General features: G+C 51.7%; 1 protein-coding gene across 2 annotated transcripts; it reads right to left on the reverse strand.

Moving 5' to 3' along the window:
- Positions 1–670: 670 nt before the first annotated feature.
- Positions 671–15,633, reverse strand: TSC22D4 (TSC22 domain family member 4). 2 transcript variants are annotated; one of them, XM_070767212.1, is made up of 5 exons: positions 15,515–15,633; positions 14,240–15,000; positions 13,307–13,470; positions 4,527–4,578; positions 671–1,406 (listed from the first exon to the last, which is right to left on the reverse strand). In XM_070767212.1, the coding sequence occupies exons 2-5, from the start codon at positions 14,924–14,926 to the stop codon at positions 1,212–1,214; spliced, it is 1,098 nt and encodes a 365-aa protein (XP_070623313.1). In that variant the 5' UTR covers positions 14,927–15,000; positions 15,515–15,633; the 3' UTR covers positions 671–1,211. The 2 variants fall into 2 exon arrangements, with proteins under 2 accessions (XP_070623313.1, XP_070623314.1); XM_070767213.1 differs by lacking the exon at positions 671–1,406 and adding an exon at positions 2,647–3,137 and having other exon boundaries at positions 14,240–15,589.
- Positions 15,634–16,254: the final 621 nt, after the last annotated feature.

Genomic DNA, 16,254 nt, shown 5'->3' on the forward strand with positions numbered 1-16,254 from the left:
CTGCTCTCCTGTCTCCCTGGGTCCTTGCCCGGTTCCTGCAACCGTTCTTCACGTGTTTAGAAACATAGAAACATAGAAGACTGACGGCAGAAAAAGACCCCATGGTCCATCTAGTCTGCCCTTTTACTATTATCTTACAATGGATATATGTTTATCCCAGGCATGTTTAAATTCGGTTACTGTGGATTTACCAACCACGTCTGCTGGAAGTTTGTTCCAAGGATCTACTACTCTTTTCAGTAAAAATAATACTTTCTCATGTTGCCTTTGATCTTTCCCCCAACTAACTTCAGATTGTGTCCCCTTGTACTTGTGTTCACTTTCCTGTTAAAAACACTTCCCTCCTAAACCCTATTTAACCCTTTAACATATTTAAATGTTTCGATCATGGTCCCCCCTTTTTCCTTCTGTCTTCCAGACTCTACAGATGGAGTCCATGAAGTCTTTCCTGATACGTTTTATGCTTAAGACCTTCCACCATTCTTGTAGCCCGTCTTTGGACCTGTTCAATTTAATCCATCTCTTTTTGTAGATTTCAGCCTCCAGTCCCCTAAAATCTCTTTGTGGCTCTTCTCTGAACTCTTTCCAGAGTCTCAACATCCCTTTTGCATTGTGGAGACCAGAACTGTACTGAACACCCCACAGGTCACACACCACACGACTCTGCGAGTGGCTTTGAACAGCTTAGGGACTTTTAATAATAACCTGAAATACTGCCAAAATGTGCCCTGGGTATATAAAAGTATTGCCAGCTCTGCACAGTCCTGCATTCCCAATGTTTGAACTGTGTCTGTAGTACCTTTAAAAGAAGCCCCCTCCCTCTTCAGTCTCAGGGAGGCAAGTGCAGAATTCTGCCCCCCCCAGGTTAGGGGAGCAAAAATCCCTGCGAGGGAGGAGCCCCCAATTCCGAGGCTCAATTTGGATCCCTGTGTGTGTATATATACAGTATTTCGCTCCTCTCGGAGCTGCAGCAGGGTGAAATTGCACCCCCGGAAGGCACATAGGTGTGTTAGTAGCCCAGTTCCCCACCCCAAAGGCTGGTTTCACAAACGCACACACACAGGTGTGCACGTCCCCCCCCACTCCACCCCCAAAGAGGCAAGTTCACATCAGCGGGACTCTGCATTGGCGAGCAGCGCGGAGGTCTTTAGTGGGTCGGTAGGTCGGCGGCAGAAGCGGCAGCTCTCTGGCCATCGTCCGTCCGTCCGGGGTCAGACGGAGCCTCTAGGAGGCTTGTTTCCGTGCAGCTGAACGGGGGCAGCGGTGGTCGGCGTTGGCCAAGGGAGCGGAGGAGGCTGTTCTCCTGCTCCAAGGCGGCGTTTGCGCTCTGACAGTTCTTTGATCTGCTCCCGCAGGACTTCCACTTCTTCCCGCACGGCGAACATCAAGTGGCTCTTGACCAGGTCCTGGGGAAGCAGAAGGAGGAAGAGCGGTAAGGTTCATCCTCAGAGACCCCACAGCGCCAGACCCTCCCCACACCACATTAGCAGGCCGGCTCTGTCATCCCGTCTCAACTGAGCCAGAATGACAGAGTTGGAAGGGATCTTGGAGGTCTTCTAGTCCAACCCCCTGCTTAGGCAGAAAACCCCTGCACTACTTAAGACAGATGGTTCTCCAACCTCTTCTTAAAAACTTTCCCTGTTGGAGCCTTCACAACTTCTGGAGGCCACCTTCTGTTCCACTGATCAACTGTTCTGACTGTCAGGAAAATTCCTCCTGAGTTCTAAGTTGCTTCTCTCCCTGTTTAGTTTCCACCCATTGCTTCTTGTCCTACCCTCAGAGGCTCTGGAGAATAGCTTGACTCCTTCTTCTTTGGGGAAACCCCTTGAGTTACTGGAAGGCTGCTCTCCTGTCTCCCCCAGCCCCCTTAGTTGACTATTGGAGCAGCTCCCTCGTCTTGGAGCGAATTCCTCTGTTTATGCAGCTCAAGACTGTGTTGGCTTATTTTAGCTGTCACTGCACATTGCTGGCTCATGTTTAGTTGATTGTCCACCAAGACTCCAAAATCTCTCTCACTTTCACTGCTATTGAGTGGGTTTTCACCCAGTTTGTATGTATGTTTTGGGGGGGGGGGTTCTTACCTAGGTGCAGGATTTTTGCTTTTCTCTACATTGAACTTCATTTTGTTTGTTTTTGGCCCACTGTACAAGTCTGTCCAGATCCTTCTAGATTCTGAGCCTGTCCTCTGGGGTACTGACCACTCCCACCAGCTTGGTGTCATCTGAGAATTTGATTAGTTCCCCTTCTCTACTCCCCCATCTAAGCCATGAATGAACATGTTGAGAAGTACTGGGCCTGGGACTGACACCTGTGGTACCCTGCTGCCTACCTCTCTCCATGTGGACATGGACCCATTGAGGATTACTTGTTGGGTCCGGTTGGTCAGCCAGTTGCCAATCCACCTGGTAGTGTTGCTGTCCATCCCACTTTTCTCTAGTTTGTAGATTAGTAGATTGTGGTCAACCTTGTTCAACTCTGTTGTTATTATTAATATTATTAATATTATCAATATTATATGAATATTATAAATATGAATATTATCGACATTAATATTATTAATATTATTAAATCAACAATACAACACAGCAAACGAGATCACTATGCTGGATTTCGTATTTCATCCCCAGTCGGACACTTCCCAAGCACCTAAGACTGCGTGATGTAGCGGCGAATTATGGTTGCCGATCCCAGTAAAGCAGCCTTTTGCAATTGACAGGTGGAGATTTTGTCAATTCCGATGGTTTTCAAATGTCCACTGAGATCCTTTGGCACTGCGCCCAGTGTGCCAAGGACCACTGGGACCACTTTCACGGGCTTATGCCACAGTCGTTGCAGCTCGATTTTTAGATCTTCGTATTTCACTAATTTCTCTAGCTGCTTCTCCTCAATTCCGCTGTCTCCTGGGATTGCGATGTCCATGATCCATACTTTCTTTTTCTCCACAATCAGGATGTCTGGTGTGTTATGCTTCAGAATTTGGTCACTCGGAAGTCCCACCGTAGTTTTGCTTGCTCATTTTCGACCACTTTTTCGGGCTTATGATCCCACCAATTCTTTGCCACTGGTAAACGGCAGTTCTGACACAAGTTCCAGTGGATCATCTGTGCCACAGCATCGTGTCTATGCTTGTAGTCAGTCTGTGCAATTATTATTATTATTATTATTATTATTATTATTATTATTATTATTATTATTATTATTATCCTTCCTTTCATTAAGTAGACATACCCAGTTCCTGCACCCATTCTCTGCACCCTTTCCAGAGTCCTAATCTCTCTATTTTTATATAGCACAGTGACCAAAACCAGACGCAGTGGTCACTCTTTTATCAAATGGGATCAACACTCCATGGGATCTTGATTCTACAGCCAAAAGGGGGTCACTGACTCAGTTGTTTGCGATGCTCATCAAGCTGGACCTGGCCGTTTTGATAAAGTTGGATTGTTAGCTGATGGCCCTCCGCAGCCTCCCTGACAGATAGCCCCCTGCGGGCTCTTCCCAACGGGACTCGGGAGTTTACTCTAGCCAGCTGCTACAGCTTCTCTCCTGGGCAGGAGCTACAAAGAGCGGAATTTGCCACTGGGAGCAACTTCGGCCTCTGGCAAAGCCCTGGAACACCACTACCAACTCTGGAGGGAATTGGTGACTGGGATTTGCCCGGCCAACGACCATCGCGATCCAGACCAACCTCAAAGGTGCTTTTTTCTAAGAGGCAGCTGGACTTTCTAGTTGTTTTTACTTTCTTTTTGTTGGTTTTAGGAAGTTTTTGTTATATTTTATTTACATCTGTATTGGGCTGTAAGCTGCCTATACTGCTCAGGGAGTTGGGCGGCAAATAAGTCAAAATAATAGGAAAGAAAGAAAGAAAAGGGAAGGAAGGCGAGAGAGAGAAAGAAAGAAAGAAAGAAAAAGAAAGAAAGAAAAGGGAAGGAAGGAGAGAGAGGGGGAAAGGAGGGAGGGAGGAAGGAAAGGAAGAAAGAGGGGAGGAAGGAGAGAGAGAGAAAGAAAGAAAGGTAGGAAGGAAGGAAGGGAGAGGGGAAGAGAGGAGAAGGAGAGAGAGAGAAAGAAGGAACGAAGGAAGAATGAATGAGAGAAGGGGAAGGAAGGAGAGAGAGAGAGAAAAAGAAAGAAGGAAGGAAGGGAGGGAGGGAGGGAGAGGGGGGAAGGGGGAAGGAAGGAGAAAGAGAGAGAGAGAAAAAGAAGGAAGGAAGGCAAGAAAGAGAAAGAAAGAAAAAAAGAAAGAAAGAAAGAAAGAAAGAAAGAAAGAAAGAAAGAAAGAAAGAAAGAAAGAGAAAGATCAACAAAGTCCAGCTGCCTTGTTGGGACAGCCGTTTATGACCTGGATGGCTCAGAGTCTCCAAAGACACATCCAGAAACGTTGTCTGAGAAATGGATTTGGGCCTCTGGTTGCTCCCGGGCAGAAGCCGCCTCTCGAACTTGGCTCCCGCAGCCCATCTATGCCCACCAAAGACTGTGCCACCCTCTGCCCGGGGCCACCACCCCTCCTGCCCCGTCCCTGGACTCACCATGGCTTGTTCGATCTTGTTGTCGATCGCAATCATGCTGCTATTGGTTCCACTGAGAGAGAGAAAGAGAGAGAAGGGGGGGTACCGATGAATAAGACTGACCCCCAAATGGGGAGCCTGCCCTGACTTGTGCCAGGAGCCCCCTCCCTTGCAGTCCTGCCACTGCCCCCTCCCGCTTAAGGTTTTCCCGCTGGGCCAACACAGAAGAGGGACCTTGAAGGTCTTCTATTCCAGCCCCCTGCTCAAATAGGAACAGTAACAACATTGCCAAAAAGGCTTTAAGAGTTGTCCACCTCGTCCTTCGCAGCTTCTTCTCTGCTAACCAGAGTGTACAAAACATTTGTCAGACCAATCCTGGAATACAGCTGGCCTGTCTGGAACCCACATTGCATCTCTGACATCAACACAACCGAGAGAGTCCAGAACTATTTCACCAGAAGGGTCCTTGGCTACTCTTCCCACCACAAAACCCCCGACTCTGCCAGACCTGAAATTCTTTGAATTTTATGAATGGGTTGAAAAGGAAAATGATTAAATCTATAAATATTATGAAAGCAATTTAAAGGAATTAGAAATAAGTGCGTAAAAACCTAGATGACAAAAAAGGAGAAATGGTGGCAGCATTTGATTAAACTATGTAACACAGATTTAAAGGAATTAAGAGGTAAGAAAAATGATTATTAGAAGTGGAAAAAAATGTGTATTTTGAATTTATCTTTTATTCTGATCTTTTTTCTTACGTTTCTTTATTTTGCTCTCCAGACTGATTTAGTCTTTCTTTCGTCTCTAGACACAACTCAGTGTTTGAATAATGAATTTATTATGTAAGAGGTTTTAGATCTATTTGCCATTATACGCAGAGGGCGGGATACAAATCTATTATTATTATTATTATTATTATTATTATTATTATTATTATTATTTAAATATAGATACACATGTATTCTTAGATATGATTGATTATGATGATATATGTGCTTTAATTTATGTATGTTTTAAGGCGCAGAAAAATAAAAAACGTATACTCAAAAAAAAGAGGTTATTTGATTAGACAACTTACAACTCCCTCGTCTCCGTTTTGAGTTTAGTTCATAAAATCATATACCAAAATTCCTTCCTGTTAACAACTACTTCACCTTCAACCACATCAACATACAAGCACGTAATAGATTCAAACTCAATGTAAACTGCTCCAAACTTGACTGCAGAAAATACGACTTCAGCCACAGAGTCATCAACACCTGGAATGCCCCACCTGATTCTGTGGTTTCTACTCTGACCCCAAAGCCTTTAACCTTAGATTATCTACAATTGACCCCTCCCCCTTTCTAAGAGGTCTGTAAGGGGCGTGCATAAGCGCACCACTGTGCCTACCATCCCTGTCCTACTTTTCTATTGTCCTCATATAAACTACTATCCTATACCTGATTGACAAAAATAAAAAAAATTAAAATAAAATAAATAAATAATATAATCCAACTTGTAATTTCTTATCTGGCCGGCCTATTGTCTTCTATCATTACTTTTCTAATGTTTTTATTTATACAAGTTACCATCCTATAATTGTTTGGGAAAGAAAGAAAGAAAGAAAGAAAGAAGGAAGGAGAGATAGAAAAAGAAAGAAAGAAGGAAGGAAGGAAGGAGAAAGAAAAAAGAAAGAAAGAAAGAAAGAAGGAAGTAAAGAAGGAAGGAGAGATAGAGAAAGAAAGAAAGAAAGAAGGAAGGAAGGAGAAAGAAAAAAAAGAAAGAAAACTAAAAAAAGAAAGAAAGAAAGAAGAAGAAGGAAGGAAGGAAGGAAGTAAAGAAGGAAGGAGAGATAGAGAAAGAAAGAAGGAAGGAAGGAAGGAAGGAGAAAGAAAAAAAGAAAGAAAGAAAGAAAGAAAGAAGGAAGGAAGGAAGTAAAGAAGGAAGGAGAGATAGAGAAAGAAAGAAGGAAGGAAGGAAGGAAGGAGAAAGAAAAAAAGAAAGAAAGAAAGAAAGAAAAAAAGAAAGAAAGAAGGAAGGAAGGAAGTAAAGAAGGAAGGAGAGATAGAGAAAGAAGGAAGGAAGGAAGGAGAAAGAAAAAAGAAAGAAAGAAAGAAAGAAAGAAAAAAGAAAGAAAGAAAGAAGGAAGGAAGTAAAGAAGGAAGGAGAGAGAGAAAGAAGGAAGGAAGGAAGGAGAAAGAAAAAAGAAAGAAAGAAGGAAGGAAGTAAAGAAGGAAGGAGAGATAGAGAAAGAAGGAAGGAAGGAAGGAAGGAAGGAGAAAGAAAGAAAAAAAGAAAGAAGGAAGGAAGGAAGTAAAGAAGGAAGGAGAGATAGAGAAAGAAAGAAGGAAGGAAGGAAGGAAGGAGAAAGAAAAAAAGAAAGAAAAAAAGAAAGAAGGAAGGAAGTAAAGAAGGAAGGAGAGATAGAGAAAGAAAGAAGGAAGGAAGGAGAAAGAAAGAAAGAAAGAAAAAAAGAAAGAAAGAAAGAAAGAAAGAAGGAAGTAAAGAAGGAAGGAGAGAGAGAAAGAAAGAAGGAAGGAAGGAAGGAGAAAGAAAAAAGAAAGAAAGAAGGAAGGAAGTAAAGAAGGAAGGAGAGATAGAGAAAGAAAGAAGGAAGGAAGGAAGGAAGGAAGGAGAAAAAAAGAAAGAAAGAAAGAAGGAAGGAAGTAAAGAAGGAAGGAGAGATAGAGAAAGAAAGAAGGAAGGAAGGAAGGAGAAAGAAAGAAAGAAAGAAAGAATGAAAGAGATCCCAGAGCCAAAGGGCTCCAAGTCCCAGTGCATCAGGACCCTTGATGGCACGTGTCATTTGTCGGCCCCAGCAGGTGGGACAAAAGGTCAGCCCAGCCAGACATACCACCTGTGCACGAGGGGTTCGTGTGGGTCTGGCCCCTCCCTCCGTCCCTCCCCCCCTCCACCTGAGGAATCCAGCTGGGCCTGGCTAAACTTGCAGAGCTCCAGGGAAGCTTCTCCATGGGGCGTCCTGTTGTTTTAAGGACGAACAGATGTTTTGTGACCCAACTGGGGAAGTCCATCAGTTTGGGCCTGGAGGATAAAACCCTAACCAGGTCCAGAGAGCACCAAGGATCCCACAGTCCTCCCTCTCCTCCCCAACCCTCCTCCCTCCCAGCACTGACCATGTTCCCTAGTTGGGTGACGAGATGTCTTCCTCCTCCTCCTCCTCCTCCTCCTCTCTAAAAACGCTTCCTAGCACTGATGGCGTTCACTAGTTGGGTCACGAGATGTCGGCAAGCAGACCCATCCAGCTCAGAGGGGACCAAGGAGGACCCTTTCTACCCCCAGTGACAAAGGTTCCCCTTTCTCGAGACAATCCCTGTCATTCCCACGCCCTGCTTGGCCCTTTTGTAGGTCCACACAACATCCCCCCCCCGGAGGCCAGCTAAAGAGTCGAGAAGCCCCCCAGCCCCTCCACCACAGACCCTCAGCTTCTTTTCCTTCCTCCGGCCCCTGAGCCCCCCTCCCTTCCCTACCCACAGCCCGGACCCTCCCCGCTACCTGTGGAGGACCAGCAGGAGGGAGACCAGCCTCTGGTCAGCCTCTTTCTGGCGGCAGTGGTTTGGTTTTCGGGGCACCGGCGGGGACGTGGTGGCCTTCCTCTCCCGCACCGGGGAGGCGTCCCTAGGCGAAGGTGGAGGGGTGCAGCAGCCCCTCCTCTGCCGGGGCCCAGGAGCAGGGAGCAGGCAACAGCCACAGCCGGGGGGCTCCCACCGAGACTCGTAAGCGGTCACCAGGGACCGGACGGATGCCTGTCGGCGATCGAGGGACATCTCCCTGGCCTCCTCTCCTGCCTCCAGCCCTCTGCGGTGGTGGGGCAGCCCCAAAGCCAACTTCCTTTGGTCTTCCGGTCACCCCTCCCTGGCCCTTCTGAGCCTCCTCTATACCTCGCAATCCATGGGGAGGAAAGGACGGAGGGGAGCCCCTCCAGCTTCCTCCGCCGCGGCTGGCGACGAGCACTCGCCGCCCTGGCAGGGCATAAATAGCCATCTCTGTGCCAGGCTCTCGGCCCCCTCTCGTTCACTCTCATTGGCTGGGGTGCAAGTGGGGGGGAGAGTGCACCCCATTCCCAACCTCGGGAGAGAGCGGAGCCAGCCAGCCATGGGGGGCCTCAGATGCCCACGCTGGCTGGAATGCCAGGGCGGCCCTGCTGTGCCCACGCACTCTCTTCCGTCCAGCCCCCCCCTCACCCAGGACGGAAGTGGCGGTGGGACCTCCGCTGGCCCTCCCCCTCCCTCTCGCCCTTGGCTCAGATGTGGCCCAGGAGGCTGCGGTGGGGGCACAAAGGAGCCTTTGTAAACTAGCCACCTCTGTTTATGCCGGTCCAGGCACAGGGGGGGGGGCGCCAGGGGGGGCCGTTGTCACGGGAACAGGGAAAGGAGTCCAAGCGCATTGCATAACCCATCTCACACACACACACCCTTGAAGGAGGTGTCCCCAATGCCACCCTGGGAAATGGCGCCAACGGACCAAGACATCCTTGGCAGACCTGATAAATCCATGGGGCCAAGGGAGGAGACTCTAGGAAGGAGCATTTGGACTCATGCGCCACTTTGCGGTGCTTTCCCAGCCCCCTCCAAGCGGTTTAGAGATTCACCCTCTTTGGCCCCCAACAGTCTGGGTCCTCGTCTGACCCACCTGGGAAGGACCGAAGGCTGAGTCAACCTGGAGCCGGTGGGGAGAGATAGAGATGGATGGGTGGATGGGTGGATTAGATTAGATAGATAGAGAAATAGATGGATGAATGGATAGATAGATGATATACAGATATGGGTGGATGGATGGATGGAGTCAGATTCTTGCCGCCAACAATCTGGGTCCACATTTGACCCACCTCAGAAGGATGGAAGGCTGGGTCAACCTGGAGCCTCCTGAGCCTCGATCTGCCAAACTCCTGCACTTTGACCACTGCGTCACCGAGGCTCTAAGGCTCTAACCACTGCACCACGGAGCAACCTCCCTCCCTCCCCCCCATGGGAGCTCCCATTAGGCTGGCTGAGCTAACTGGTGGGGGGGTTCGAGGGGTCTTTGCGCCCACACTACACGTAGTCCTCAACTTAGGACATTTCATTCAGTGACCATTCAAAGTTACAATGGCGCTGGGGGAAAAAGCGACTGGGGACCGTTTTTCACACTTAGCGACCGTCGGTTTCCTTCTCCAGGGTCGCCTGATCCAATTTCACGGGTTTGGCAACTGACTCACACTTATGACGGTCGTGTGGGTTGCATGATCCCCAGGCGCGACCTTCTCAGTGCGCCAAGCCGGTGAGGGGGGCAGATTCACTTAACAACCATGTTGTTTATTTAACAACTGCAGAGACTGACTCTCACCAACGTCTCACTTAGCAACTGAAATGTTTGGGCTCGATTACGGTCGCGAGTCAAGGACTGCGTGTAAACTGCAACTGGGCAACAGCCTAAATTTGCTCCAGCCAAAAAAATTTGGTTTATTTTGCGGTTCAGTTGGTTCAGCGCAAGTGTTTTTACAAGGTCCGGGAGCGGCCGCCAGATGGTGAAATTTGCGCGCAACGTCTCCGGTGGCAGCGCTACAGGCGTGGGTTTTTTCCTTCCTGCTCATGCGCGTGAGCAAAATCTCGCGAGGGGACATGCACACACGTGAGATTTCGGCCATTTTTGCTTTCACGCATGTGTGGCTGCAAAAAAAAACCCTCGGGAGGTTTCAGAACCTGCACATATGCAGAGGCAAAAACACGCTCGCACACACACACACACACTCGAAGTTGTGCCCGCAGTGTGGCAGCAGTAGCAATCTGCCCCTGGTTAAGATGCTCAGAGCCTCCTCCCTCACAGCGCCCCCTATTGGCCACTCGCTGAGCTGAGCCTCGACACACGCACCCCTTAATATTGTTGTTGTTGTTGTGGTGGTGGTTGGAAGGGACCCTGCAGGTCATCTAGTCCAACCCTGTGCTGGGGCAGGAGACATCACGCTAGTCCAATAGCAGTCCAGTCTTGCACTAGACTAGTGTGACCCTCGAACTTATTCCCTGCAGAGGAGAAGGTGGGGGTGGGACGGCCCCTCTGCCACCTCCGGCTTTTCTCCATGAACCCCATGCAAACCCCCAGCCCACGGCCGGACCTCCAAGGCCAATAATGCCCCGGAAAGGCTGGGCAGTGCTGGCATCACCCCAATCATGCCTCCTGGGCAGGGGTGATGGCACAGGGCGAGATTTGCTGGTCACACGGGGAGCCGTTTGCCCCCCTCCCCCCCACACGGGCAGAGCTGGCAGGGAAAGTGCTTCCGGCCACCTGACACCGGCCTTGCTCCGGTGCCCATCTCTTAAGCCCTAAACCGGCTGTGCCAGCCTCTTGCAAGGATTTATTCTGGGCACCCCCCCCACCCACCCTGCCAAGGCCTGAAGTTTAACCCCCTCCTCTCATTCCTTCCCTGCTCTGCCCCCCCCCACTCCACACACACACACTTAACACGGCTAAGAATAGTAGAGTCACCCCTGGGAGGAATGTAAGTGGGTGCTAGACTGAATTAGCGGTGTGTGTGCGTGTGTGAGTGAGTGCGGGCGTGTGCTGTATTTTGATAGTGGTCCCCATTAAAATGGTGTGCATGATCCAGCCATCGCTGGTACGGATGGTTTTTAAACGGTTGGGATTTTCTTTATTTTTAAATTCTTTTTAGAGGTTTTCATATTATTTGCATGTTTTAATTTCAGGCTGTGAGCCGCCTAGAGTCCCTCGGGAGCTGGGTGGCCTGCAAGTGGAATAAATAATTGAATAAATGGAATGAAAATTGAATAAATGGAATAAAAATGGAATAAATGGAATAAAAATGGAATAAAAATGGAATAAATGGAATGAAAATTGAATAAATGGAATAAAAATCGAACAAATGGAATAAAAATTGAACAAATGGAATAAAAATGGAATAAATGGAATAAAATTGATGAAACAATAAAAATTGAATAAATTGAGAAAAAGTTGAATAAATTGAATAAATTGAGTAAAAATTGAATAAATTGAATAAGTGGAAAAGTTATTTTCCATTTATTAAAAATTGAATAAATGGAAAATTACATAAAAATAGAATAAATTGAATAAAAATAGAATAAATGGAATAAAAATTGAATAAAACTGAATAAATGGAATAAACCGAATAAAAATGGAATAAATGGAATAAAAATGGAATAAACGGAATAAATGGAATAAAAACTGAATAAACCCATGAAGCTTTCTAGGGAGAGGGGGCCAGTCGAGAGAGGACTGGGCAGGAGGAGCAAGCGAGCAGGGCAGGGGTCTCGCATGGGACGGGGGGCTCAGGGGGGCTCTGCTTTGCCCTTCGGGCGCTCTCGGAAGCTCTCTGAGCAACCTGGGGGCGGGGTTAGCTAAAAGGGGAGGGGATGAATTGGCAGGGGGGAGGGGAGGGTCCTGCCAGGGCAGGGGGACAGAAGCAGGCAAAGTGCCAGTAGTGGGTGTGGGTGTTACTAGAACCCCTTGAGCCTCCATCGAAGGGCTGTTGCCCCCACTCCGCCCGAGCTAAACTGTGGGGTCTGAAATGCTCCAGTGCAGCCAGGACTGAATCCAAAGACCCCCTGGAATTATAGGGAGACACTTCCTAACTTCCAATGAGGACAATTAGCTGGTGATCCATCCCTGGAGGTTTTATGAAGAGAACAGACAGATGCTTTTCTGAAAGGATTCAGGGTCATTCATTCATTTAGTTCCTTCCTTCCTTCCTTCCTTCCTTCTCTCCCTGCCTCCATTGCCCCTTCCTCCTTTCCATTTGTCTTTCTTTCTTTCTTTCTTTCTTTCTTTCTTTCGCTCCCTCCCTCCCTCTTTCTCTGGGCGGCTTGAGCAGTGGGGTTGGACTAGAAGACCTCTCAGGCCGCTTCCTGCTCTATCCTGGTGGGCTAAAGACCCAACAGGGGCCTGGGCTTTGTGTGTGTGTTGGGGGGGGGGTCTCCCTTGGCTGCTGACACCTGAACCAGTTGCGGAAGAGCTCCGGAGGGGCTGCCGTGGGTCAGGCTCGAAATAGACTCTCCTCTGTGCCCCACTCAGCCCCCCCTTGTCCTCCCTACTGCGCCAGGATGGAAATAGCAGCAGCCGCTGGGCTGGGGGGGGAGGGAGAGCAGGCCCCAACTCCTTGGGAGGCGGCCGGAGGGGAGGGCCAGATCCTGGAATTCTACCCGCTCCTCCCTCCCCCACCCCCCGAACACCGATTGTTTGCGCCAGCGAGAAGCCACAGAGCCACAGAGGGCGTCGACAGAACAGAGGATGTGAGGAAACCACCTCTGAATTTGGTTCAGGCTCAGAAATCGCTGCCCCGACGGCTCTCGACCCACGGCTGTTGCAGCACCCTAAGCCACTTCCGAGGGGTGTATATGTGTGTGTGTGTGTGTGTGTGCTGGCTGAGCTGACCCCCCCCCTCCCCCGTGCTTGCAACACTCCCGCGCACCCACCTCCTCCTTCCTCCTTCCTCAATCGCTCCGGTTGCCCAAGGCTTGGCACAGGGGGACTGCGCTCATTCCTCCCTCTGCGAGGGCCAAGAGAAGCCACGGGGCGCGTGCAGAGGGCCACGAAGGAAAACCTCCTTGCAAAGGCTCCCTTACCAGCGCGTGGACGGCTGCCCCCTTTCCACCCGTGTGTCGCCCCCCCTCCCGCCACACGCCTCCCGCCTTGCCCACCAGGAGTCTCCAAGCGCCTGGCTGGCAGAGACATAGGAGGGGAAGCTCAGACCCAAACTCCCCCTCCTCACACTGGGCGTTACAAGCCTTCTTGCCCCCACACACAGACCCCCCCCCCACGTGCCAGACCGCCCCCCTTCCTGCCCCCACCTGTCGTCGTCGCTGTCGTGGGAGCTTCCCATGCCAAACACCGAGCGGGCCAGGTTGAAGCGGGCCACGCCGAAGGGGTCCGAGGTTCTCCGGTGGGGGCTCGCTTCGCGGAATAGCAGGGGGGCAGGCGAAGACGGGCGTGAGCGGGTCTCTCGGGGCAAAACCTGTCGTGGAGGTGGGGGAGAGAAAGAGCTGAGGATCCCCAGGCAGGGAGGGCAAGGAGTTGGGTCTGTTCTACCTTCTACTCGGGCCCTCTCTGGACACAGGGAGGGGGAAAGTCAGGTCACTGGGGGAGGGGGGAGGGCAGGGAAAGGCAAGACCCTCTCCCCCTGCCCAGGCCTTGTGCCCCCGCCCTCTGCACTCCCAAGGCATCCGAAGAGCTTTGGACCGAGCTTGACCCCAACAGGAGACCACTGTGACCCAAGGCGGACAGCGCTCTCTGGCCAAGAGCACCTTAAGAGGCTGCCCACCCTTGCCATCTCCCCTCTTCTTTGCCCTGGCACAGCTGGAGAGGGTCTCTTCCCAGGAGGAGGAGGAGGAGGTCTTAGGGAGGTCTCCTGACCCTTTCTCGTCCCTTGGCAGAGGGGATGACGGTGGGGGGTATTCGGCGACGGATTGCCAAGTTCCTTTGATGGGCACACAGGGGCAGGAGGGGCCCTTCTCCGCCCCCGAGGGATTCACCCACACCCACACCGCCCATCCCTCCCCATGAACATGGGGGGGCTCTGTCTCTGTGGGGCCAGGAGGACAGGCCACCCTCCGAGGAGAAGGAGACGGATTGTGGCAGTGACGGACAGCGTCAACCAGAGGCCATTCGTGAAGGGGACCTCCTCCCAGCCTCAGTTGGGGAAGAAGAGGAGAGGGGCTTGGGCAGGACCCCCCTCTCTACAGCTCACAATACACCCCCCCCCCCCACACCCTCATCCTCCTCACCTTGTGCCGCTCTTCCGCCTCCCGTGGCATCAGCTGGGTGACACTTCTGGGCAGCATCAGGGGCTCGTCCACCCTCACCACGGGGATGGCGCCAGGCGGCTCTTGTGCACCGTCCTCCGGAGCCACGACACGGCTGCTATGGAGAGAGGCCAGGCTGGGGGGGCTCCTACCAGGCCGGAGGACAGGCAGACCACCCCCAAGAGAACGAGCCTGGTGGGCCGGGGCGGCGGGCATCGGTAGGACCAGCAGGGAGTGCAGGCCGGGCCCTCCGCGGCGTGGCATCTGGGGGCTAAAAGCCGAGGACGATGGCTTTGTGAGCAGGCCGGCCACTTCCAGCCGTGAGTCCAAGGACTGGGGCTGCCGGCTGGAGTCCGCCAGCCGCCCCGCCAGGTGGTGGAGGTGGTGGTGGTCCACCTCTTGCTCATAGAAATCCCGGCAAGTCCAGCGCCCTCGCTTGTAGGGCTCTCCCAAGCCATGGTCCAGCTTGACCACCCGGAACCGAGAACCCACGGAGGGGTGATGTAAGGGCCCGTTTTTGGGGTGGTGCCCACCGTTTTCCACCGGGCTGGGCTCATCCGCTGGCCTGGCAGAGGGGCCCTTGGTGTCTCCACCGGTCGGTGCCGCCTTCTCGTAATCTGAGGTGACGCTGGTGATCTGGAAACCGCTCTTCTTTTTGCCCACGCTCATGGTCCTCGCTGGGTGGGGGTCTCCAGGTGCAAGGGGCTAGCAGGGTTGTTGAACTGGAGGCCCCTGGGCCATGGCTGAAACCAGAACCGCAGGTGTGGAGTCTGCAAAACCCGACAGGGCAGCCCCCTCCCCTCCCAAAGACCCCTTGCCTGGTGACCCTGGTGAACCCCCGAGGCACCGGAAAGCGCCTCCGCTCCTGCTGGTCGTCGGCAGCGGGCGGCCGGCTGATCCCCCGAGGCGCTGGCAGTGCGCCTCCGTTCCTGCTGGCGAGAGGTCGGTGCGCCCTGGCCCGGAGGCGATGCCAGCTTTAAGGGGCATCTGCCTGGCGGGCGTCCCGCATTGTTTCAGTGCCCGCCGCAACTTTCTCCCGCGGCGGCGGCGGCTGCTCGCTCCGTGCGCTCCTTTGCTCGCCACCCGCTCAGTTCCCGACGCGGGCGGTGGGCTCAGGGGGCGGCGCGGGTGGGGCACGGCGGGGCTGGGTCGTGGGGCATCCCCCCTTCCCCACCGCTCTGGGGTGCGGGCGGCTGCGACCCCCCACCAGGCAGGAGCGATCTTACACCAACACACCCACCACTCCGGCCCTCCCACCTCGCGCGTGGGCACAGCTGCGTGGACTCCGGCGTGCTTCTTTCACGCTCTCCGCTCCCCTCCTCGGCCCGCTTCGGCTGTTGACGAACCCCAGCGCCAGGAAGTCCGGCCCCCCTCCCGACCAGCTGACTGGGTGACGCCCCCTCCCCTCCCCAGCTCCGCCTGCCAGCCGCTCGCCCCCCCTCCGCTTTAACCCTTGCCCTGCCCTGCGCCCGCTCTGCCCACCTGGGCGTCGCTGGGAAAGAGACCCCCGTCCCCTGCCCGCTCTCCCCCGAACTTTCCCCACTTCCCCCGGACCCTCCCCGCCCCTCCCCCGAGAGCCTTTGCGCTTCTCCCACCCGCCCCTCACGACGTGGGTGGATGGATTGATATGTGTGTATGCCCCCCACTCCCCGAAGGACTCAGGGCGGCTTATTTATCTACTTTTATTTATTGATGTATTTATTTATCTTTGTCAAGTACCTACTGGTAGAGTCCAAAGAAATAACACTGTTGGTATACAGGCTATTGGAGCTAAGGAGGGTTAGGCACGCACGCCCCTTGCTGACCTTTCAGACTTACAACACTAAAGTAATACAATAATATAAATAGAATAGAATAGAGAATACAATGGATTATAGACTAGGATAATGGAATAGAATAGAATATAGAAGAGAGTAGGTTTGAATGGAATGGAATAGAATATAGAATATAGAATATAGAATATAGAATATAGAATATAGAATATAGAATATAGAATA

Source organism: Erythrolamprus reginae, chromosome Z, assembly GCF_031021105.1.
Source record: "Erythrolamprus reginae isolate rEryReg1 chromosome Z, rEryReg1.hap1, whole genome shotgun sequence".
Lineage (NCBI taxonomy): Eukaryota > Metazoa > Chordata > Lepidosauria > Squamata > Dipsadidae > Erythrolamprus > Erythrolamprus reginae.

Bases quoted from the DNA above. Each gene is read 5' to 3' on its own strand.
- TSC22D4 (XM_070767212.1), bottom strand. From the start codon at position 14,926: ATGAGCGTGGGCAAAAAGAAGAGCGGTTTCCAGATCACCAGCGTCACC. The intron at 4,579-13,306 runs GTGGGGGCAGGA...TCTCTCTCTCAG, and splicing joins CACGACAGCGACGACGACAG to TGGAACCAATAGCAGCATGA. The intron at 1,407-4,526 runs GTGAGTCCAGGG...CTGCTTCCCCAG, and splicing joins ACAAGATCGAACAAGCCATG to GACCTGGTCAAGAGCCACTT.